The following is a 24817-nucleotide window of genomic DNA, read 5'->3' as shown; positions in this document are numbered from 1 at the left end:
AACAAATTGAAATGTTCCTTCATTTACTGAAATTTCAATTCACATGACACTCCAAGCCCTAAAACTTCAATTTTCTTCACTACAAAAGAGTAGAGTTCTTTTTGTGTGTGTAAATCACTGCCTGGGTGACATGGACAATTGCTATTGGTTGTCCAGTGGAGGGGTCTTCTCAGGGTCTAAAAGAGTGATCTTCAAACTGCGGCCCGGGGGATGAATGTTGTCCTTCGCTTGCCGTTATCCGGCCCCAAGGGCACTATTTCTCCCACTGACACCAACTATGGGGCACTATTGCTCTCACTGACACCAGTGATGGAGCATTTTTCCTCTCACTGACACCAACAATGAGGCACTATTCTTCCCACTGACACCAATGATGGGGCACAAATAATTCCCCTAATGCCAAAAATAGGATATTGTTTACTCCCTCTGGCCATGGTCCAGCCCCCTTAAAGTCTGAATCACAGTAAACTGGCCCTATATTTAGAAAGTTTGGAGACCCCTGTTATAGAAGTCTGCAGTGGTGTATTTATGTCATAAAGAGACAACCATTCTATGCATGAACAGACTCCAGCACTGGATTCATTGGATGTCAATGTCACTCACGAAGGTTGTGCCAGCAAGAGACATAGATGGTGGAGATTGCAAGTATAAAAAAGGCTTCAAAGGCCATGCTTAGGCTTAGGCTTTGACACTGTCATACTGACTTGCAAATCTAATATACAATTTAACTTCAAATTATTCATAATATGAAAGATATGATTTCATGGAAAAATTTGTGGTAGAATGCTGGGGCAGCCTGTTCATTAAGGGCGCACAGGCTCTGCCCCCCATCTATCACTGCCTCCCCCCTATCAATGCATCCAGCCCCTTGCAGGACGCCGGATGCATGAATTACAATGGCGGGGGTGTTTTTTTGAAGCCAGAGGCTCTAATATGCTTCAAAATAGGGTGGACTAAGAGTGCAGAGAATGCAAATGGAGCCCACCCAGTTGTGTTACAACAGCGAATATTTATTTGTTGTGGATGGTAATGTAGCGCTACGTGTGAGCCAAAAAGCAATGGCTGTATACACCTGATGGGGTGTGACCATATATTATGACACAAAAGTCATATGTAATGGCAAAATTTGCACCACAACAAAATGTGAAATTCAAATCAATAAAGTGAACAATATAAACAAAAATGTAGTGTAGTGTCCATAAACAATAAAACGATGAAGATATAATGAGATGGTGAGGAACTTCCCAACAGAAATCTTCAAATATGAGGTGGAATACATATGCGCTTACCGCAACCGTTGGACCCAAATTTCGTACGACAGTGAATCGATCGAGCTTGGAATGTCCCACATGTCACCGGAAGTCCAGAAGGAAATGGAGTCTACCTCCTAGGCAGTCAGATGTCGTCAAATCAGGAAAGGGCAGGAAGACCAGATGTTCATCGGCCACTGACTACTCCAATACTGAAGATCCTAGTAAACCTTGGGTATGGCAATCATAAAAGATCCTCCAAGCATCCAAACACGATCTGGTTCAGGTAAGTGAGAACCCTGGCATGGGTACTGGAAACCAACTGGAGAGGGCTCAAAAAAACCTTATCTTGCACAAATTAATGTAAAGAGAAGAAAAAAATGGGGGCTCCAATGGTGTAGGTCATAAAGAGGTTTTAATGAAAAAAACAATATACATAATAAAATATAAAAAAAAGGTGATCACAATTCATAAGTATTAAAAGCAATATGGGAAGCAAAATGCATGGTTCTCCTCCCAGCCATTCAGGAAATGGGTTTTGAGACCCGTGTCTTGATATGCTGAAAGAACAGGCGATCCTATCGGACACCTAGGAGGAGGGGAGGAGCCGCACACTGGAAGCTGTCTTGATGGAGGAGAGGACACAAAGCCGCCACCCATGGCCCGCCACCCGCCTAGATTGGTGCTGGACCGACCGGCAGACAGTGGGGGGGTTTCAACAGGCCCTCGGGGAGGGGGTGGTTGTTTGCCGCCCCCACCCCAAAAAAAACAAACAGCCACCACTAGTAGAATGATTTCAAACTAGAAAGGCCAAAACTAATTCTTGCACAGGGCTTATTACTCCCCCCAGCGCCTGGCTAAAATATACCCGCAGCGGAGCCCCACCTGCCCACGATGTGGTGAACAGGAGGGATCCTTTTTCCATGTGGTCTGGTCATGTCCCGCAATGAAAACCTATTGGCAGGGGGTGGTGAGTGTGATTCAATCTGTTAGTAAGATAAGTGTACCCTGTGAACCCCTGCCACTGCTCTTAGGTATAGTTGATACACTGCCGGGCACCCAGTCAAAGAAATTGTTCATCTTCTTCGCTGCTTTCTATGCCAGGAAAGCAATTCTCTTAAAGTGGAGGGAGGCCCCTCCCCCTTCGGTGCAGCAGTGGAGGGCATTGATCAATGCGGCCCTTCCTCTGTATAAACTCACATATATGGGTCGCAACTGCCCCGGGAAGTTCGAAAAGGTATGGGCGGCCTGGGTAAAGGCAGAAAAGTTGCAGCTAGACTAGCTGAAAGGCATCCCGGGATGGCCTGGTCACCCCTTTCCTCCCCCTTCTTTTCCCCTATGTTCTTGGGTCTTGGGGCTGGTTGCACTGGGAGCCACGTGGGGTCACATGGGGGCGGTGGCAAGAGCCACGAAGATCCTTGGATCCGGTAATAGAGGCCTCTCTCCCCCCCCCCCACCTCCACCCCACCCCATCCCTCTTTTCCCCTGTATACACGACTCATGGTACAGTGGTGGAGGTCTTCCCCCTTTTGCCCTGTTAGGGAAACTTATATCCGTCTCAAGTGTAGAATGAGTGGTATTGCTATTGTCCCCAACATGTGTGTCTCTGTATGGGGGGGGGTCTCGGGGGCTACTTGGGGTATACAGGTGTTGACGTATTTATTGAAATCCAAGCTCTGCACTCCGTCTCCCTCCTTCTCAATTTTTTATCTCCATCTGTGTACCCTTTTCTTTTCTTGGCAATTTGGACACAGGGAGTACGCGCTCATACATGGACGTTCACCTTATGTGTTGTTTTAACTTGCTTTCAGGTTTCTAAACTGCATTTACTGCTGATCTATGTATAACCAATGTCTGGCAACTGTATATTTACTCTGTTTATACATCAATAAAAATCTTTTTGTTAAAAAAAAAAAAAGAAAGGCCAAAACTGTTGGCACTGTACATAGTACTTGTAAGAAATAAAGTTATAAATTTGGGTGTGACTATAGCCGCAACAACTGATAGAGCTTTTATGACATCTATTAGCATAGACACATAGGGAAATGAATGCAAGCTTCCATAATCTTGACAGCAGTGTAACGTGTTCATGGTACATCATCCCTTACACACATCAGGAGAATCCATACGTTTTATTCTGCTCCATGGTAACAGGCAGTTGTGATACACCTGTGTGAAACACCTATGGAGGCGGATGTATTTATTGTATGAGACTGTCACGCTGATATCTCTGTCCCTACTCAGCTACACATATACAGCCAACCCCTTGTTTTGGCAGAAAGTAGTAAACTGGTCAAAGAATGAAAGGAGAATGTTTTGGTTGCTGCTTAAATTGATTTTAAAGCCTATAGGGATAAATGTGGATGGTTACTTTAATGCCTTAATTATACTTGTGGTGGTGTTCACACCTCCTCTGAAAAATAACTCACCTTGGCAGTTAACAGGTGTGTTGGCAGGTGTAGTCTACTTTCTCCACTGTAGGTGGCATTCATCCACAACAGCATTGTAGCTGGAGAGGAAGTTAAGAGAGACATAGTTTCTCTATGGTTTCCTGTGTCACTAGGAAAGCAATCCAGTTGGAAGCTGGCACCCCATGTGACTTTGGCAGCCATTTTGTGTCAGGCAGAGCCTATTTAAGATCCTGGCCCCCAGGCTTGGCATGCTTTATGAAAATTGGTAGCATAGGGAAAGGTACCCCGTCTGTAAGGGACAACACTAATGGTAGGGAAAGGTTCCTGATGCGGAGGGAAAGGGTAAGGTTGCAACTCCTCTGTATATCATCCTGCTTGGGTGCAAGACGGCAAAACCACATTCTGCCCTCTTAACAGATGCTGTCAGTCCGGCTGAAGACTGCTTTTTTCACGTTACTGTAAACCGGGATTGTACCTGGTTGGGTAGCCTTCCCACTGGGTTTGTTGTGAACTGTTACTGCATTACTTTTTTTTTTTTTTCAATTAACAGTTTTTATTAGACACGAGGTAACCCCCGTGCCAGAAAAGATACGGTACAAGGATGCCATCAGAGCATCAACAGAAAAGAAAACAGTGCATAGCATATAACAGTACAGTACAAGGCAGGTATCAGGGGGAGCTCAATAACTCCACTCGTAAGCATGCTGCATTACTTTAATACAAGTCTTCTATTGCAATTGACTGTGTGAATTATTGCCATTGCGTCACGCTGCACCCCACCTACAGGTCGCTGGGAGGCGATATGTCCCTTCTTTACTGCCTGTTTTAATATTTTGAAGACCACAGTGCCATGCTGCACCTGCACGCATCACAGACATTCAACTGAATGGGTCAGGTTTGGTAGTAATACTGGAGCAGTGCTCTCTGATTGTGATATGGGGTATCATTTTTATTGCAGCCATGCCTCAAAGTATTGTTGGCCACAATATATGTACCATCCTACCCCCTGGGGTTATTATGGGCCCATTTGTACCACCCCCCCCACCCACAATTATTTGATTTGGTAGCCTTGTTAAAAACCTGATTTTATATCTTTTGAATCATTGTGGGTCTCAGTTTCAGCAGCATATGCAATAGATAGAGTAAAATAAATTTCTTCTACTAAACCAGCCTTTCTCAACCTTTTTAACATGAATGAACCCTTGAAATAACTTTCTGATCTCAAGGAACCCCTAATAATATTATTATATCTACAGTGTATGGTACATGAGTGTGATGGTCATTGGGAAGAGCCCTCCCTACAGATAGCATTACATTGGTTTTATTGGTTACTCATCAGAGAGGCAGAAATTGTTCATTGCTTAAAGGGTTTGTAAAGGAATTTTTTTTGTATCTTAATAGCTTCCTTTACCTTAATGCAGTGCTGTTTTCATGTCCTCATTGTTCGTTTTTGCTCTCAAGTTGCTGTAATTCTTCTCTGATATCCACACTTCCTGGTTGTCTGTTTCCTGATAACCACAGTACTGGGAGCTTTCTCTCTGTGGTCACTAATCAAGGAGGTGTGATTACTGTGTGTCTAAAACCCCTCAACACCAATCAGTTTCATTTTCCAAACCATCACTGCCCTGTATTGGCTTTGTGGCTCTGTACAGCAGAGAGGCAGGAAACAACATGCAAAAACAAAACTAGAAACTACAGGTACATTATATGATTGATTTGTATCTATTTTTAATCGTTTTTAAACGGAATCCGTTAACTATTATACCCTGTAAACAGTCATTTCAGCATAATTTTTTTTTTTTTTTTTTTACAACTCCTTTAAGGAACCCCTAGAAAACTATGGAGGAACCCTATGATTCCACAGGACCCTGGTTGTGAAAGACTGTGCTAGACTATCGATCTGTAATAAAAAAAAAAACGCAAAACGGAATACTTCCATGGTTGTTGTAGGTCAGGTGATCACATTTCATTGTGAGCTCCGCTGTTCACAACACTCCAAGTTTTATTAGGGAAGCGTTGCAAAGACCAATTTTCTTAACTAGGTTGATTGGGATACTGTACTGTACACATTTAATTTTATCAGATGGGCTTTTGTTTGTGTCAGAACTGGTTATGATGAAAGTGACAATATTCTATATTCTTATCCTAGGAGATTTGTTACCGTTGATGTGTCCTCACAACATTTCCCAAGTATGGTGTCTAATAATGAACACAACACAAAGCCCCTCGTCATTCATCCCTGTACAGAACAGAAGCCAATCCAGCAACGAGACAAACCTGAGCACTGCAACATCATTTGGGAGCAAATACAACCTCTACATTGGTTTAATATTAGCAGTAAGCTCCAGCTTCTTTATCGGGTCAAGTTTCATCATGAAGAAAAAAGGCCTTTTACGATTGGCTGAGAAAGGAGTCACCAGAGCAGGTAGGAAAAATAAGACTTGTTTGCTTATGATAAGATAAGTACCACATTGCAGGTAATAGTCATAGCATGTAATATATTAGAGAGCTGCAGGAAATGTCATGTCACCAGTGTCATGAACCTGCAGAAACGATGATAACTTACTTACTTCGAATAGGCCATATTTTACAAATATCTAGAACCAGGGGTCAAGTCCTGGGGAAAAAAGTGTGGGAACTCCCACCCAAGTTTGTGTATGTGCTATCTCGCGCCAAAAAATTAAATAAATAAATGTGTATAAGCAGCTACCCAAAAATAATCAAAAGATTATAACATGGGAAATAAGTGGGGGATGGGTGCGCTATGAATTAATATTTATATAATAAAAACTGTGCATATATATAAATATGTGAAACACCTGTGAATAATGATAACTCTAACATTAAAGTCCATGTGCACTTGATTGAATGTGAAATCAAGCCCAGATACCCATAGTAATGAACTTGGTAAGAACTGGGCTCAAGTGAATTAGTCCAGTGATGGTGAACGAAAACAAAAAAGAAAAACGTCCCAAAGAAGATCCTCAGAGGAAAAAAAACTGAAGAAAATAGTGCTTCCAATGTATTCCACCTTCACCATATGACCAAACACCCGAAGTGGATAAGTGAAATGGCTCCTTACCAGATGAATATGTCCCTTAGTTTGATATCAAACAAGGAGACATATATAGCTTAAAACAGGATCACTTTGTAGAGTCTGCTGTATCCTAGCAAGGATGTGAATACCAGTCTTGGACGTCCCAATATATAACATGAAAGACAGAATGGTGCCAATATAGTGTAGTAGGTTTATTAAAATTAAAAAGGCTTAACATAAAAGGAGCCAAATGGCCGCCTACCATAAGGAGTGCCTGTGACCCGGCACTGAGGCTGTATCGCGTAGGGTTGGTGTGTCACAATGTATACCACGAGTGTATACCGCTGTTTCGACCTCTCATCGGTGGAGCGTGCGTTCCACCTCGGCAATGTCCGGAACCAGCGTTGGCAGGAAGTGACGTTTCGTGCGTGGTTGAGTGCCGCCCCGACGTACGTTTCGTTGTGAACGTCTTCAGGAGGCGTGCCCAACCACGCTAGATAGTAGTTTATATATGTCCATCAATTGGTATGGGCGGAAATCACCGGATTCAGCCTCAGTAACGGGTTCAGTGCCGTGGGACTGCCCATACAGTACATAAACTTGAAAATTATGCCCATAGTATTAATATTTGGCTACATACAGAAAAAAAGGCAATAGTACAAGTATTGAACGATACTAGCAACAATAGCATACGTCCAAATCTAATATGCAAATGGAACGGACATATATGGATGAATGGATTGAAGGTAAAAATAGGAGGAAATGTATCCACCCATTGATCCCTAAAAGCCCACATGGATAAGTAAGGTAGTAAAACACATTTACAAGAGCATGTAAACAATAGTAATTCAATTAAAAATATTAATATTAAAATCGATATAATCCCTATATCAAATGATAATAAAAAAAATTTTAAAATTTTTTAAAATTATTTGTTAAAAAGGGGATTTTATGCACAATGAATAAAAACTCAACACCCTAGTTAATAATTAGTGAGGAAACAGTTGAGGTCCAATTCAATGTTGAGGCCATGCGGATGCATCGTCCCCAAACGGTGAATCCACATGGTCTCATTCTGAGAGACTGCCTGTGTCATATTGGTACCTCTCCAATGGCCAGTTACTTTGTCAATGCCCACAAATGTAAGTTGGCTAGGATCCCTACCATGGCATTCATCAAAATGTCGGGACACACTATGATTCGGAAAACCGCTCCTAATGTTAGCCACGTGTTCATTGATCCTTATTCTCAATTTCCTAGTAGTGCGGCCCACATATTGTAGCGGGCATGTACACTCAAGTAAGTAAGTGACATGATGTGAATCGCATGTGATAAGTGGTTTCACTGTATACTCACTTTGGGTTGTGTTAGACTTAAATTTTGTAATCTTTCTGCTTTTTCTAATGGTGCTTTTGCATGATTTGCACCTGGTGCAGTAATGGAATCCTGTTCCATCAAGAAAAGTGAGAGGTTTGGGTGGTGGGTCCGGTATGTTTGGGGCAATTATATTTCTCAGTCCTGGTGCCCGTCTGTATACAAATTTTGGTTTGGGGGGTAGTAGTGCAGCTAAGTCATTATCTTTGAGCAAGATGGGCCAATGCTTGTTGAAAATTTTCTCAATGCTCTGATATTGTCGGTGAAAACCTGAGAAGAAAGCCAATTCTCCTGAGAAAGGGGGCTTCTTCTTGGAAATCAGAAGTTGTTCTCTATTCATATTTGCTACTTCCGATATTGCTTTTTCTAGAATTTTAGGATGGTAGCCCTTTTCTTTGAATTTTTCTGTTAAGGTCAAAGATTGTGATTGAAAATCAGAGATGGTGTCACAATTCCGACGAAGTCGCATGTATTGTCCTTTCGGAATGGTGCTTAACCATTTGGGGTGGTGACAGCTATTCACTGGTACAAACGCATTTCTATCCGTACTTTTGAAATACGTGCGAGTATTAATTTTGTTGCCATTCTTGGTTAAAATGAGGTCTAAATAATTGATTGAAACCAGACTTGATGTTGCTGTGAATTTAAGTCCATACTGGTTGGTATTCAATCCATTTAAGAACATTTCCAAGGTAGCCCAGGTACCTTCCCACATAAGAATAATGTCATCTATGTACCTCATATAATAGATGAGTGATATGTGGTTTTGTTGATAGATGGTTTCTTCTTCCCACTTGTTCAATACTAGGTTTGCCACACTGGGGGCATAGCGAGCCCCCATAGCCACTCCCTTGATTTGATTAAAAAATGATCCTAAGGCCCAGAAGTAATTGTTCCCCATTGCCTGCTGGAGTCCATCCACAAGAAATTTGACCTGAATGTCCGGAAGCCTGGGGTCAGTATTGAGTGCCAGGGTTACCGCTTCTATGGCATCATCCTGTCGGATATTGGTATACAGTGACTCAACATCAACTGTAACCAGCCAGGTGTTTTCTGTAACCTTCAGGGAGGATAGGGATTTGATCAATTCTCGACTGTCTTTCAAATAAGATTTGCCTTGTATGACCAATGGCTGTAGGAATGTGTCTAGATATTCCCCAATCCTGGAGTATAAAGATCCAATCCCACTAATTATGGGCCTCCCTGGTGGGTTGATTTTGTCTTTGTGCACCTTAGGAACTATGTATAATACTGGAGTCCTCGGTGCATTAGGAACTAAATATAAGGCTTCCTTTTTGGTCAATATAGATTTCGCTGTACCTTCTGATGTCCATAACAGTAATTGCTCCTTAAGTTTTGATAGGGGATCCCCTTTAAGAAGTTTGTAGGTAGCCTCATCTCCTACTAGTTTTTGAATTTCCCCATAATAATACTCCTTTGTTAGCACTACTACACCCCCCCCTTTGTCCGCGGGGCGTATGATAATATTCTTGTTTTCTTCTAATTTCTTAATGCCCTCTTTTATTCTACCATCTGTTTTGCTTCTATTAACCTCAAGATCTTTGATGTCTTCTTGGATCATATTTTTAAAAACCTCCACATGATGGTGGGTTCCCTTTTTGGGATTGAAAACTGAATTGTTCTTAAGCCCTGTGTGCACGAAGATGTCATCACTCGCTATAGGAGAAGTGATGGTCTGTTGTGCAAAATGTTTCTTAATGTTCAATTTTCTTATGTATTTTTCCACCTCAATGAATACCTCAAATTTGTTGATGTTTTTGTCTGGACAGAATTTCATGCCTTTTGACAGCACTTCCAATTCTGCTCTTGAAAACACAACTCCTGACAGATTAAAGATGCCCTCGCTTAGTTGTCCCGAGGTCTTTTTCGCCCTGGTTCCCCCTCGTCTCCCTCTTTTTCTTTGCTTGATTGTTGGGGGTAGACTGGGGTGGTAGGAGTTTTCTGGGGAATTTTGTAGGGGATTTTGTAGGGTTCTTTCCATCCCCTCCATTCCCCCCCCTGGGGCGGATGGTTTTGTTGCTGTGCTGGTCTCCCCCTAAAATTCCCTCTAAATTGACCTCTAGAAGGTCTAGGTGCATATTGACCCGATGGAGGATTGTATTGGTAGTTATCATAGTCCCCTGGATAATTATCTATAGGGGCAAATCTATTATAATTCGGTCCCCCATATGGTGCCGGATAATATTCATATGGGGCTGGATGGTTACCAATATTCGTTGGATAGGGGGGACCCCTCCCAGGTGGATTATTGTTGCTTTTGGGTGGTGCAGAAGGTTTGGTTTTTTTCGGGGTGTGAGTTTTGTTTTTATGTTTTACTTTGTTGACTGCATAGGGCATAGGATTAGAAACTTCCGCATCACTGGTCATGGGTGGCTCAGTGGAGCTTGCTGGATCGAGTTCAGCTTGCCATCTGTAGGCTTTGTGCTCTTCATAGTCCCTAACATCCCTCTGGTATTTTTTAAGCTTTTTGTTTTTAATTTCTGCATCATACTTGGAGAGATGCACCTGTAGCCTTTGTGCTCTCTCCAGGTATTCTTCAGAATCCATAACAGGCCCCATTCTTTCTCTTAAATCACTAATACTGGCTTCTACTAATGCATTTTTGGCCTTACGCCGTCTGATCATTAATTGTAGTAGTTTCTGTTCGCATGCATTGAAAAACTGAAACCAATCATCTATTAGTGTGAGATCCTCAACTCAGTCATTTGGGTGCACATCCCACCTTAAACTCCTTGGGGTGAGATTTTTACTGATGTACACTTCAAATGACGCAATGTCCCACCATAGGCGGATCTGTTTTTCTGTATCATGTTGTAATTGTTTGAACCCCCTTTCAAGGTCCAAATTAGGACTAGGTGTTTCTAGAAATATGTCCTCTATGTTCGTCTGCCGACTCTTCATAAAGTTAAAAATGTCCATGTCAGCGTAGATAAAAAACCTAATAGATTTTGGATATTTGTGTATGTGCTATCTCGCGCCAAAAAATTAAATAAATAAATGTGTATAAGCAGCTACCCAAAAATAATCAAAAGATTATAACATGGGAAATAAGTGGGGGATGGGTGCGCTATGAATTAATATTTATATAATAAAAACTGTGCATATATATAAATATGTGAAACACCTGTGAATAATGATAACTCTAACATTAAAGTCCATGTGCACTTGATTGAATGTGAAATCAAGCCCAGATACCCATAGTAATGAACTTGGTAAGAACTGGGCTCAAGTGAATTAGTCCAGTGATGGTGAACGAAAACAAAAAAGAAAAACGTCCCAAAGAAGATCCTCAGAGGAAAAAAACTGAAGAAAATAGTGCTTCCAATGTATTCCACCTTCACCATATGACCAAACACCCGAAGTGGATAAGTGAAATGGCTCCTTACCAGATGAATATGTGGTGTCCCAGTACAGGTATTTGCTGTAGGCCCTGTCAGATTGAGGCCCTCGGCTTGTGGGGTCTCCCCTGCAGGGACTCAGCTAGTTATGATGTGATTTATACTGTTATGGTTGATAATACATTTATTAGGTGTGTATAGCTTTAAGGGGTTTAGCCAGCCATCTCATGTTCAGTCAGAGTGTATTACCATCTCATGTTCAAGTGTATTAGAGTCGGGAGGACTGAATGCTAGACAATACCTTATTGTGTTGTGTTATACTACAGGTCAGTCTCTATGATCCACAGCTCTCAACCAATAGGCTTCAGTCTAAACAGGCCCTTATAAGGGATTGTACTTCCTGTTTAAGGCAGTCTAGTGCTTCACACAGTTCCTGGCAGAGCAGAGCACAACACAGTCAGAGGAGAAGTGCAGGCCAGAAGCCTCCAGTTCAGGAGAAAATACAACAAAGAGTGGAGTATCCCTAAACATTACAGAACCAGTACTTCGGCTCATTTATCAGATCAATCCGTTATTCCGACAAAAAGCCTCAAGTCTACAGACACTTCAGTAAGTGTATCTATTTTTCAGCCTAGTTAAGCATAGGCCCTGAATTACTATCCGGCTTTTGCAGCCGAGTATATACAGTATATGATCAACTAAGCTCAAGCATTATCAGCTGTGTGATCCAGAGACTGCCTGCAGAACATTTTGACACTCTGTTTAAAGCTGTGAAGATTTTGACACCTGCCTTCATGCCAGTAAAGCCTTTGTTGTTTTAACCCCCTGTTGTGGACTGTGTTATTACCATCCTAACTAGCGGGGATACGGAGGCCCCCGGAGCTGTAGTTTCCCGGGGTATACCAAGACTACAGTGGCGTCACGTGACAGAGAGGGTTAATACCATATGGCCCTCACTAAGGGTTAATACCACCTGACCCTGGGCTCCTAGCCCCAAGAACCAAGTAGCTAACCATCAAGCGCATGTGTGTGGCCGTGGGACTCACCCTCCCCGGTCACCACATCGTTTTCTGGCGTCACGAACAGGATACGGGTGTACGCCTTAACCATTCAGCCACTAAAGCAAGTCCTCCCCCCCCCAGAATCTGAACTGTGTCATTGAAAGTAATTTACTCAGCGAGGCGCATATACAAGTGGTGGGGGAGGTGAAGGAAAGACTGTTAGCTGCCATTATTAAGTGGAGAAAGTCTGTACCTGAAGGGGTTAAATTGTTTCCAGCATTTCCCGCGCGCGGGAGCGGTCGCAGCTCCGCCCAGTCAAGCCCCGGCGGTGACGCCTCTTCAGTGTGCAAGCCGGAACTAGAGAATCCACTCTGTGTTGCACGGAGGAAACAATTGCTGACCGGACCAAAAAAAAAAAGGAAGTTGCCGGGCGCAGTCATAGCAACGTGTCCGGCAATAAAAGACAGCGCACTCAACGACATCGCACTCAACGACATCGCACTCAACGACATCGCTCTCAGGCCGGGTACTCACGACCAAACATGTATGGTGAAAGCGGTCCGTCGGACCGTTTCCACCATACATGTCTGCCAGAGGGCTTCTGTACGATGGTTGTACACACCATCGTACAGAAGTCCGCGCATAAACAATACGCGGGGCGTGTCCGCGGTGTCGCCGCGTCGATGACGCGGTGTCGCCGCGACAATGACGCGGCGACGTGGGCGGCCCGCCTTTAAAATGCTTCCACGCATGCGTCGAAGTCATTCGACGCATGCGAGGGACGGCGGGCGCCTGGACATGTACGGTAGGTCTGTACTGACGACCGTACATGTCCGAGCGGGCAGAATTCCAGCGGACTGTTTTAAAACAAGTCCAGGAATATTTGTCTGCTGGGAAAAGGCCCGGCGGGCAAATGTTTGCTGGAATTCGGCCCGCTCGCGCCCACACACGACCAAACATGTCTGCTGAAACTGGCCTGCGGGCCAGTTTCAGCAGACATGTTTGCTCGTGAGTATGGGGCCTCAAAGTTTCTTAAAGTGACAGCGCACTCAAAGACAGCGCTCTCAAAGTTTCTTAAAGTGACAGCGCACTCAAACAAGGCTACAACATGTCAGCCCCAAGATCACCAGATGCAGGTGATGTACCAGATCCTCTTGCGGCTCCTGCACAAGCTACCCCTCCGGGATCACCTCCAGTGCGACGTCATGACAGTGGGGCCCCCCCATTCTACCTGGGGAAACCTGTGTTGCCTAACTACAGAGGGGATCCCTTTTCCCTCAAGGATTTCCAGGAGAGCTTCCAAAGCATTTTCTCTCTCTACTCTCTCCCCCCTAACCAACAGGTGCTGTTGCTCTTGGGACAGTTGCAGGGACCTGCACGTGAGGAAGTCCGTACCTGGCCCACTTCTGAGAAGACTACAGTAGATCAGATCTTCGAGGGATTACATCAGGTATTTGAGTCCCACTCACCCTCAGAGGTCCGCCTCAGGCTGTACGAGAGGCGACAAAAGCCGGGGGAAACACTAAGGGCATATGCAGTAGCCTTGCAGAATGCCCTGGAGGCAGTCCAGAAACTGGACAATATCACCCCTGACCAGGGTAACAAACTATTGATGGATAGATTCATAGAAGGGGTCCAAAATAAATGGGATAAGGCGCAATTAAAGATGTTAGCTGTACAGAACCCCAATATGTCTTTCTCTGCCTTTAAGCGCCTAGCCCTTCAAGTTATAGAGCAGGGGGCAAGCCCTGAGGAGCATCCTGACCCTAAAACGGAACCCATGGGTGCGGCGGCGTGCCCTGCACCACTGTTACCACCAGCCCCCGCACCCGTGGCTGTCACCCCGGCCTCCACTACAATTACTGAGATTCAAGAGGTTAGACAAGATATTGCCCAGCTTACCCAAGTGGTAAAGGAGTTGGCTAATCACACCACTCGGGTACTTAGAGAGCCTCCAGAGACTAAGAGACCTACTCCTGCCCCTCCTCCCCGTTATAGCGGGCCTCGCTCGGGACCATCTAGTAGGCCTTACTGTGATTTCTGTGACAAACCCGGTCATTGGAAGATGCAATGCTGGGCTTTAAACGGGCGTCCCCTGAGGTCGAGGACCGGCCCTCAGGAATTTTGGATGCCTTGCATGCCTCTCTCCCCCACATGTCTTCCTCAGGTCAGAGGACTGCGCAACACCATCTCAAAATTCTAAAAGCAGAACAGAAGTTCGCGAACCGGAGAGGAGAAATCGGTAAAGTTCGGATCCAAGACATGAGGCCTGTCATGAATATGCATCAAGTCTGTCTGCTTACCTGATCTCCATGTCTTCATTAGAGGCTGACCCTGTTCTGGTTTCCCTTTTTATCACTTCCTCTTCCTGTATGGCTCCACCCTAGTCCATCCCAGGAAGCCTATATTAACCGTTGCTCTACAGGTCTGCAGTGCTGTTCAACAGTGTTCCAATGCTCAGTTCCTGTCTGCAGTGTATTGCTAGTTCCTGGTTGCAGAGTGCTACGATCATCTTCCGTGTACCGTTTTGGCTTGTCCCCGACTTCCCTGTCTGCCTGTGCCCCTGACTATTTGCATGTTCCACGGTTATCCTTGTCTGCCTGTTGCCCTGACCTCGGCCTGTCCATCACCACTGTTTGTTCTGCTGGCTGCTTCCCCCTTCTCCCTGCGGAGTGTGACCTGAGGAATCCCGGGAACGCGACCTGGACCCAGTTGCGGCCAAGACCATCCCTACCACCAAGGGCCCTGGTGAATACAAAACTGGGTCTTAGACTCCGCGCCCTGGGTGATCTTGGGTCACGCTTCCTCCCTGCCAGCAGTAGTCGGCTATAGGGTTCACTTCCCTGCGGTGCATCCCTGACCCCTACAGGGTGCACTTGTCACCTGGCCACAGGTGACCTGACAGTTTGAACAGCCATGAACCCGACCGACGTGCCGCTTCCTGCAGATGATCCATTACAGTGCATTGTTCGCAGACTCGAGACGCATGAAGCTAATCAGGATCAGGTGATGCGTTTCCTTCAGGATCTGGCTTCCCGCTTTGATCAGCTTCAGACCTCGCTGGGAACCCCGAATCCGCAACCCCAAGTACAACCAGCAGCTGCACCTGTTGCACCAGTCGCAGAGTCGCATTCACTGAAGTTATCACCTCCAATCCGCTTTTCTGGAGACTCCAAAGCCTGCAGGGGATTCCTTAGCCAATGCACTATTCATTTTGAGCTCCTGCCCCAGTACTTCTTGTCTGATCGGGCCAAGATAGCCTATATCATTTCTCTCCTCTGCGGGGAAGCCTTAGCCTGGGCTGCCCCTCTGTGGGAATTGAATGATCCTGTGGTTTCTAGCCTGCCTGTTTTCTTGAAACTTTTTCGGAATATCTTTGAAGAACCGGCTCGTGTCTCTTCAGCAGCCAGCGCCCTTTTACGTCTCCGCCAAGAATCCCGTTCAGTGGGACAATATTCTCTTCAGTTCCGTATCCACTCAGCTGAACTGAGCTGGAACAATGAGGCCTTAGTCGCAACCTTTTTGCATGGCCTATCTGATAGAGTGAAGGATGAACTAGCAGGAAGAACCATCCCCACTGATCTGGACGGAGTGATCTCCTTGTGTAATCAGATCGATATTCGCTTTCAGGAAAGGACCCTAGAAAAGCGACGCCAACATCCCTTGGCCCTTAGTCAGCCTGAGTTCCCCTCTCTTCGACCCGTGGAGCATCCCTTGCCAACTGAGGAACCCATGCAGCTGGGTCGGACCAGGCTATCCCCTGAGGAACGTGCCAGGCGCAGAACTCTAGGCCTGTGTCTATACTGTGGGGGCAAAAGTCATTTTCGTGACACTTGCCCTCTTCGCCCCGAGAAACGCTCGGGTTCAATACATCTGGAAGGTGGAGTATTGGATCCAGAAGTATCTCCTTCACCTTCTCGTCTTTTTCTTCCTGTGTCCCTTCATTTTGGTGCTTCTTCTCTTTCAGTCTCGGCATATCTGGATTCCGGAGCCGCTGGCAATTTCATAGACTGGGAAATCGCATCGTCCATGAGACTTACCCTTTTGCCCCTCACCACACCATTGGTGGTCTCGGCGATTGATGGCACTGTTCTCCCGGGGGGTCCTATTCGCTTCCAGACAGTCCCTGTTAAGATGTCAGTAGGCACACTTCACCAGGAGTGGATATCCTTCCTTGTTCTACCTAAGACCTCAGCTCCTATCGTTTTGGGTCTTCCTTGGTTAAGACTCCATTCTCCTCACATTGACTGGACTGCCGGACAGATCCTGGCTTGGGGTCCCTCCTGTTCCACGTCTTGCCTACCCAAGGTTGCCCCAAAAGAGAAACTTCCTGTTGCCACCATTCCAGAATCTTTTGCTCGTCCTACCACATGTAGCGGTGTCCGGAATGTGTCCTGCAATAGTCAGGCTGATGCACTTTCTAGCCAATGTAGCACTCTGGATGAGGAGCCCGTCTGTGAACCTGAGCCGATCATTCACTCCAGTTTACCGTTGACTGTCCCTAAAACGCACAGCCAGGCTAACTTGTCTGCGAGTTCTGCAGTCACTACGCCTTGTGATGCGATTCGGGTAATCACTACACCTGACTATGCTATTCGATCGGCCTCTGCATCAGCTATGCCAGGTCAGCCCATGCCCAGTGAGCCTCCTACCTTTTCTTGTTCAGGTCCTCCTGCAACCTGTCTGAGGGGCTCAATCCATCCTTTGGATAGATTGCCTCATTCGGCCAAATGGGGTTTCCTACCTTGTTTTCAGGGCTCTCTGCATTCTGCTGGTTTCCCTACTATCCAGCTTGACTCCTGTGCCCTGTCACCTTCTAACCAATCTGACTTCAGGGTTCCTCTGACCTCTGCCCAGTCTGATGGTCCTGTGCTTAATCCCCAGTTCATCTTTAAGGATCTGCTTGATCCTCCTCGGATTCCTGTTGACCCTCTCATGCCCTTACTTATTCCTAAAAGGCCTTTGGTCCTCAATAAATCCTCTCCTCCTGTCCCTACTTCGGTTCTGGTCAATGAGGATACTCAAGTTCTGGATTCTCGTCTCCGCAGAGGCGTTCTTCAGTACCTTGTGCTTTGGAGAGGATTTGGTCCTGAGGAGGCGTCTTGGATTTCTGCATCTGAGATCTTTGCGCCCCATTTGTCGAGGAGGTTTCTTCTGGGATTCCCCTTTAGCCCTGGCTCCAGGCTGGGGAGGGGAGGGGCCTTAAGAGGGAGGGTACTGTCATGAATATGCATCAAGTCTGTCTGCTTACCTGATCTCCATGTCTTCATTAGAGGCTGACCCTGTTCTGGTTTCCCTTTTTATCACTTCCTCTTCCTGTATGGCTCCACCCTAGTCCATCCCAGGAAGCCTATATTAACCGTTGCTCTACAGGTCTGCAGTGCTGTTCAACAGTGTTCCAATGCTCAGTTCCTGTCTGCAGTGTATTGCTAGTTCCTGGTTGCAGAGTGCTACGATCATCTTCCGTGTACCGTTTTGGCTTGTCCCCGACTTCCCTGTCTGCCTGTGCCCCTGACTATTTGCATGTTCCACGGTTATCCTTGTCTGCCTGTTGCCCTGACCTCGGCCTGTCCATCACCACTGTTTGTTCTGCTGGCTGCTTCCCCCTTCTCCCTGCGGAGTGTGACCTGAGGAATCCCGGGAACGCGACCTGGACCCAGTTGCGGCCAAGACCATCCCTACCACCAAGGGCCCTGGTGAATACAAAACTGGGTCTTAGACTCCGCGCCCTGGGTGATCTTGGGTCACGCTTCCTCCCTGCCAGCAGTAGTCGGCTATAGGGTTCACTTCCCTGCGGTGCATCCCTGACCCCTACAGGGTGCACTTGTCACCTGGCCACAGGTGACCTGACAAGGCCCGTGACCCTGCAGCCGAACACAGAGACAATTTTGTGGTGTCGGGCGCGCCCTGGTGTAAGGAATCAGGACTATCAGGCCTTACTGGAGCCCATACAATCTGAAGATTTTCCTTTGGTCCGAGCTGCAAGGAGCCTAGTGACGGTGGTGAATGGACGGGTCCCAGTCCGCCTAGTTAATTTGTCCGGCGTAGCCACCACCCTACCAAAGTACACTCCAGTGGCCCAACTTGTTTTCTTGGACTCCAGTGACATACTCTCTTCACGGAAGGCGGCCCAACAGCTGAGTGCCCAAACCGTGTCAGGGGCTACCGAAAATTCTCCAGAACCTTGGTGGCGCCAACTGCAAATAGGAGGATCTCTCACCCCACCAGAACAAGTCGAAGGGGTCATCGAGGTGGTGAAGGAGTGCCAGAGTGCCTTCAGCAAACACCCAACCGATTTTGGAAAAACCTCCATGATTAAGCATCGAATCCTGACCGGCGATAAACCCCCCATCAAGGAAAGGCATCGGCCTGTGGCACCAGGCATGTACCAAACCGTCAAGAAACTGTTAACCGACATGAAGGAGGCAGATGTAATACAAGAGAGCCAGAGTCCCTGGGCAGCACCCGTGGTGTTAGTTAAGAAGAAGGATGGGACCATCCGTTTCTGTGTTGATTACAGGAAATTGAACGACATCACCCATAAAGACGCATACCCTCTCCCCCGGATTGAGGAGTCACTCACCGCGCTGGGTTCCGCGGCCTACTTCTCTACATTGGATCTGACCAGCGGATACTGGCAGGTGCCCATGGCCGTCGAAGACGGGGAGAAAACAGCCTTTGTCACCCCCATGGGTCTTTTCGAATTTAAAAGTATGCCCTTTGGGCTGTGCAATGCCCCAGCTACCTTTCAACGGCTGATGGAGAGATGTCTGGGACACCTTAACTTCCAGAGTGTCCTACTCTACCTGGATGACGTGATTGTGTATTCCAAATCCTATCAGGAACATTTGACTCACCTGTCCGACGTCTTCCAAGTACTGATCCAGCATGGTCTGAAAGTCAAACCCTCCAAGTGCCACCTACTCAAGCCACAAGTACATTACCTGGGCCACGTCGTCAGTGCCGAAGGGGTCCAACCTGATCCAGCTAAAGTCGAAGTTGTCAAGAATTGGCCTATCCCACGCACCGTTAAGGATATTCGGAGCTTCTTAGGATTTGCAGGATATTACCGCCGCTTTATTCCTCATTTTGCACAAATTGCCGAGCCATTGACCTCTCTCCTGCGAGGCACGGCGAAGGGGAACTATAATGGCAAGCTGCCTGTGGAATGGGCCAAAGAGCAAGAGGTGGCCTTCCAGGCTCTAAAACATCTATTGACAGAGCCTCCCATCCTGGCCTATCCGGATTATACTCAGCCTTTCCGACTGTATACAGATGCCAGCTTTGAAGGACTCGGGGCAGTGTTGTCCCAGATGCAGGGAAAACAAGAGAGGGTGATAGCTTACGCCAGCCGGAATCTGCGAGGGGCTGAGAAGAATGATTCTAACTACAGTTCCTTCAAGTTAGAGCTCCTGGCCCTTGTGTGGGCAGTCACCGAAAAATTTAAGGACTATTTGTCAGCCACCTCATTCACGGTCTACACCGATAACAACCCCCTGGCTCACCTGAACACCGCTAAACTAGGTGCCCTTGAGCAAAGATGGGCCTCCAGACTGGCCAACTATGACTTCTCTATCAAGTACCGAAGTGGCAAGTCTAATATTAACGCAGATGTGCTATCACGCATGGCTCCTGGCGAAGATCCCCCAGTGGAGGACAAGTGGGAAGATGTGGAGATGCCTCCCTTATATCAAAGATTTGTGAATCAGGATGTGGTCGTCAACCGCGAGGGGAGTGAATCTGGGTCTAAAGCAATCCAGGAAGACCTGTATACCTGGAGGACCCTACAGGAAGAAAGTCAGACTATGGGAGATCTGCAGGAGTATTTATTGACCAGGAGAGTACCTCCCCGGTTACGACGGGGCCAGAATGACTACGAATTGAAGCGATTGTGGCGTCAGAGGAAAAGACTCTTTGTGCACAAAGGAATGGTGTACAGGAACTTCTTGGACCCAGTGTCGGGTGAAAGACTACACCAAATTCTGATCCCTCGGAGAGATGCTGCCATGGTATTGAATGCCTACCACGACCAGTCAGGACACTTTGGGGTCCATAAAACAGAAGCCACCATCCGACGCCGGTTCTACTGGATTGGAATGAGGAGCGACGTTGAAAAGTGGTGCAGTGAGTGTGCAGTCTGCAATATCACCAAGAATGGTCGCAAGAATGCGCGAGCACCTCTCCATTCCATTCAGAGCGAGAGGCCCAACCAATTGGTCGCCTTGGATCATGTCAAGCTGTCACCTACCCGGTCCGGGTATTCATATGCTCTCACCATGGTGGATCACTATTCCAAGTGGGTAGTGGTTGTGCCAGTCAAAGACTTAACAGCCAAGACGACAGCCCAGAAGTTCTACACCCATTGGGTACAGATACTTGGATGTCCTGAAACTGTCTTGTCCGACCGAGGTCCGGCCTTTGAGGCTCAACTGTTTCAAGAATTGTGCCAGTTCCATGCTTGTAAGAAACTCAGGACCACTGCCTATCATCCGCAAGGGAATGGACTCTGCGAGAGGATCAACCAGGTGTTTATCCACATGCTGAGAGCGGCTTCTGTATCCCGACCTGAAGAGTGGCCTCAACTAATGCCCGAACTGTTGGAAATCTACAACAATACCATCCACTGTTCCACTGGTTACACTCCATTTTACCTTATGATGGGCCGACACGGTCAACTGCCTAAAGACAGGGTCTTTGGACTTCAAGCACCTTTCAACCACTCCCCCCAAGCCTCTTCGGAGTGGGTCTCGGAACATCAGAAAAGGATTCAGGAAGCGAGAGAGATAGTCAACAAAAAGATGGGCGAGACACACTATAGGCAGCAACAGGACTACAACCGCCATGCCTCTGCCCAGCCGTTGCAAGTTGGTGATAAAGTCTGGCTGAAGAAGCATCCTAGAACCCATAAGTTGGACTCCCTTTGGGAAACTGAACCATACACAGTGATTTCCATCCCTTACCCGGACTCTGATGTCTACTCAGTTCAAAAAGCCGGATATGAACCACAAGTTGTCCACCGAAACCGGATCAAGCTGTGTCACAAAGGGAACCTGCCTGTGTTGGTGCCTCCTTCTGCACCACCAAGTCTTCCACCTCCAGTTCAGCCAGCACAAGTGCGGCCCACCAAGCCAGTTGAGCCTGAGAGGCCACTCCTGATGTTCGAAGATGATCCTCTCTTCCCTTCTGATCAAAACGTCTTCTTTGGTTATGTGCCAATCAGTTCCATTCCATCCACCTCAGTCTTGGCACCAGAAGCTCCAGAGTTTACTCCAGCCATCCGCTCACCTGCTGCAGTCCCATCAGAACCTTCTAATGTGGGAGAAAGCTCCATAAGTCAAGAGCCATCACTGGCCCCCATTGTCCAAGATGAAGGTGCAGCTGTCAGTCCAGAAGAAGCAAGTGTTCAAGGAGAAAACAGTGCTCCAGAAAACTCAGAAATGGTGTTGCGTAGATCCGCCAGACCTAATTTCGGATATCCCCCAGCAAGATATAGGGATTAATCCATTAATTATACCTACAATATATGTAGATAGACTACATACACCTCAGTTAGTATACATCTCAAGTATACATCATTACTAACTAATATGTCACTAGTTACCTACTTACCTTATTTAGTGTATAGGAACATACCTGGCCAGTAAGTCTCCTATCCCTCACTTAAGCACTACAAAAAGAAAAGGGTATCCTCTAAGAAATGTCTAATTGTGTACTTCAGGCATAGAATAAAAATGTCTAGCAAATATTAAAGTGTGTTCTGGGGAGAAGAGCTAATAGCCTAAGGGCCCCAGTAGCCAAGGCATTGGGTAGAAAGCCTCCGGCAGCCCAATCCGAAACCTGCTCAGTCTTAAAAGTGTGATCTAACAATAATATACTATTCAAAACTGAGTGATAACGTTTAACAGATATGTATTCTGTCTGGGACCCAGATAACCACTTACCCTGCACAAAATAATGATCTCACTTTATCTAATAAGCCTGCAAGGGACATTTATGTGTATAATGCCTTGGGACTTATCATATGATCCTGTTCTTATATGTTTATTTTTCCCAAAGAACCTGGAACGGACATTGGTGTACAAATGCCTCAGGACTTCTAGTGGCCCCAAGGTCACCTCATTCCTCAATCCGTCAGTGCCTTAATCGTCGAGGACGACTTCTGTTTAGTGGTGGGGTTTGTGGTGTCCCAGTACAGGTATTTGCTGTAGGCCCTGTCAGATTGAGGCCCTCGGCTTGTGGGGTCTCCCCTGCAGGGACTCAGCTAGTTATGATGTGATTTATACTGTTATGGTTGATAATACATTTATTAGGTGTGTATAGCTTTAAGGGGTTTAGCCAGCCATCTCATGTTCAGTCAGAGTGTATTACCATCTCATGTTCAAGTGTATTAGAGTCGGGAGGACTGAATGCTAGACAATACCTTATTGTGTTGTGTTATACTACAGGTCAGTCTCTATGATCCACAGCTCTCAACCAATAGGCTTCAGTCTAAACAGGCCCTTATAAGGGATTGTACTTCCTGTTTAAGGCAGTCTAGTGCTTCACACAGTTCCTGGCAGAGCAGAGCACAACACAGTCAGAGGAGAAGTGCAGGCCAGAAGCCTCCAGTTCAGGAGAAAATACAACAAAGAGTGGAGTATCCCTAAACATTACAGAACCAGTACTTCGGCTCATTTATCAGATCAATCCGTTATTCCGACAAAAAGCCTCAAGTCTACAGACACTTCAGTAAGTGTATCTATTTTTCAGCCTAGTTAAGCATAGGCCCTGAATTACTATCCGGCTTTTGCAGCCGAGTATATACAGTATATGATCAACTAAGCTCAAGCATTATCAGCTGTGTGATCCAGAGACTGCCTGCAGAACATTTTGACACTCTGTTTAAAGCTGTGAAGATTTTGACACCTGCCTTCATGCCAGTAAAGCCTTTGTTGTTTTAACCCCCTGTTGTGGACTGTGTTATTACCATCCTAACTAGCGGGGATACGGAGGCCCCCGGAGCTGTAGTTTCCCGGGGTATAACAAGACTACAGTGGCGTCACGTGACAGAGAGGGTTAATACCATATGGCCCTCACTAAGGGTTAATACCACCTGACCCTGGGCTCCTAGCCCCAAGAACCAAGAACCAAGTAGCTAACCATCAAGCGCATGTGTGTGGCCGTGGGACTCACCCTCCCCGGTCACCACAAATATGTCCCTTAGTTTGATATCAAACAAGGAGACATATATAGCTTAAAACAGGAACAACTCCCACCCAAGATCCACTCCCCCCACCAAAAAAAAAAAAAAATGATACGCTCATATGCATAATTACTAAACATGTTTTTTTTTTTTTCCGATCCACTGTACCTTAGTAATCCTTTGTTACTGCCCGCAAGTTCTTTCTAAATCCCGCGATAACTCACGGCAGACCTCTGCAATGTCTTCTGGGAACAATGACAAAAGCTCCCAGGAGACATTGCGGCATCGAGGAAGTGGCGGAATACCCGCACACTACCCGATGAATCCATATACAGGAAGCGGCCAGTAACAAAGGATTACTGAGGTTCGCCTGCCCCTGACAGTGACTCGAGCTGGGCATCGCCACTTAGTGAAGAATTGGCTCGGGCGGCTCGGCTGCTCTCATCCTGCAAAGGGAACTCCGTTCCCACGCGTTCCCGCAGGACTTGAGCCCTGTCTAGAACGTTATAAACATGTCATAATTCCTGTTTTTAAATGCCTGTGGGTAGATCTTCAAAGTGAATCCTATAATTTCAGGGCATTTTTGAGGGGGGGTGTCTTTTTCTCTTTATGGCAGTGCTTTCAATGCATGAATTTAGTTAAAATAAGCCTGTATTTCTCGAAAAAAATCGACAAAAGAGCCTCTGGCCCAGATTCAAGAAGCAATTGCGCCTGTGTAACCATAGGTTACACAGCGCAATTGCTTACTTGCTCCGGCGTTACGAATGCTCCTGATTCAGGAACATCGTAACGCCGAATGCAGCCTAAAATCTGCGTGGTATAAGCCTCTTATGCCACGCATATTTTAGGCTGCATTTTTGCGATGACCACTAGGGGGCGCTCCCATTGTGCTCAGTGTATAGTATGCAAATTGCATACTAACACCGATTCACAATGTTGCGCGAGCCCTGCGTACGCAAGTTACGTTGTTTTCGTATGGCGTGTTTAGCGCAAGGCTGCCCCTTCTAATAGTAGGGGCAGCCAATGCTAAAGTATACCCGTCGTTCCCGCGTCGCGAAATTTGAATTTCACGTCGTTTGCGTAAGTGATTCGTGAATGGCGTCGGGAAAGTTTCCCGACGGAGCATGCGCTCTACGCTCGGCGCGGGAGCGCGCCTAATTTAAATGATTCCCGCCCCCTACGGGATCATTTAAATTGCGTGCT

At 46.4% G+C, this 24817-nt stretch overlaps 1 protein-coding gene across 1 annotated transcript in view; it reads left to right on the top strand.

Annotated features, from left to right (window-relative positions):
• The window catches only part of NIPAL1 (NIPA like domain containing 1), an 85744-nt gene that overhangs the window by 26821 nt on the left and 34106 nt on the right, over positions 1–24817 (top strand). The window contains exon 2 of the mRNA XM_040334965.1: positions 5811–6086. Within this exon, the coding sequence (XP_040190899.1) occupies positions 5811–6086 (276 nt within the window). The remainder of the gene's footprint in view (positions 1–5810; positions 6087–24817) is intronic.

The sequence above is a fragment of the Rana temporaria genome, chromosome 1, assembly GCF_905171775.1.
Source record: "Rana temporaria chromosome 1, aRanTem1.1, whole genome shotgun sequence".
Classification (NCBI taxonomy): domain Eukaryota; kingdom Metazoa; phylum Chordata; class Amphibia; order Anura; family Ranidae; genus Rana; species Rana temporaria.
Note: the sequence above shows the minus strand (reverse complement) of the source record. Positions and strands in the feature narration are given on the sequence as shown.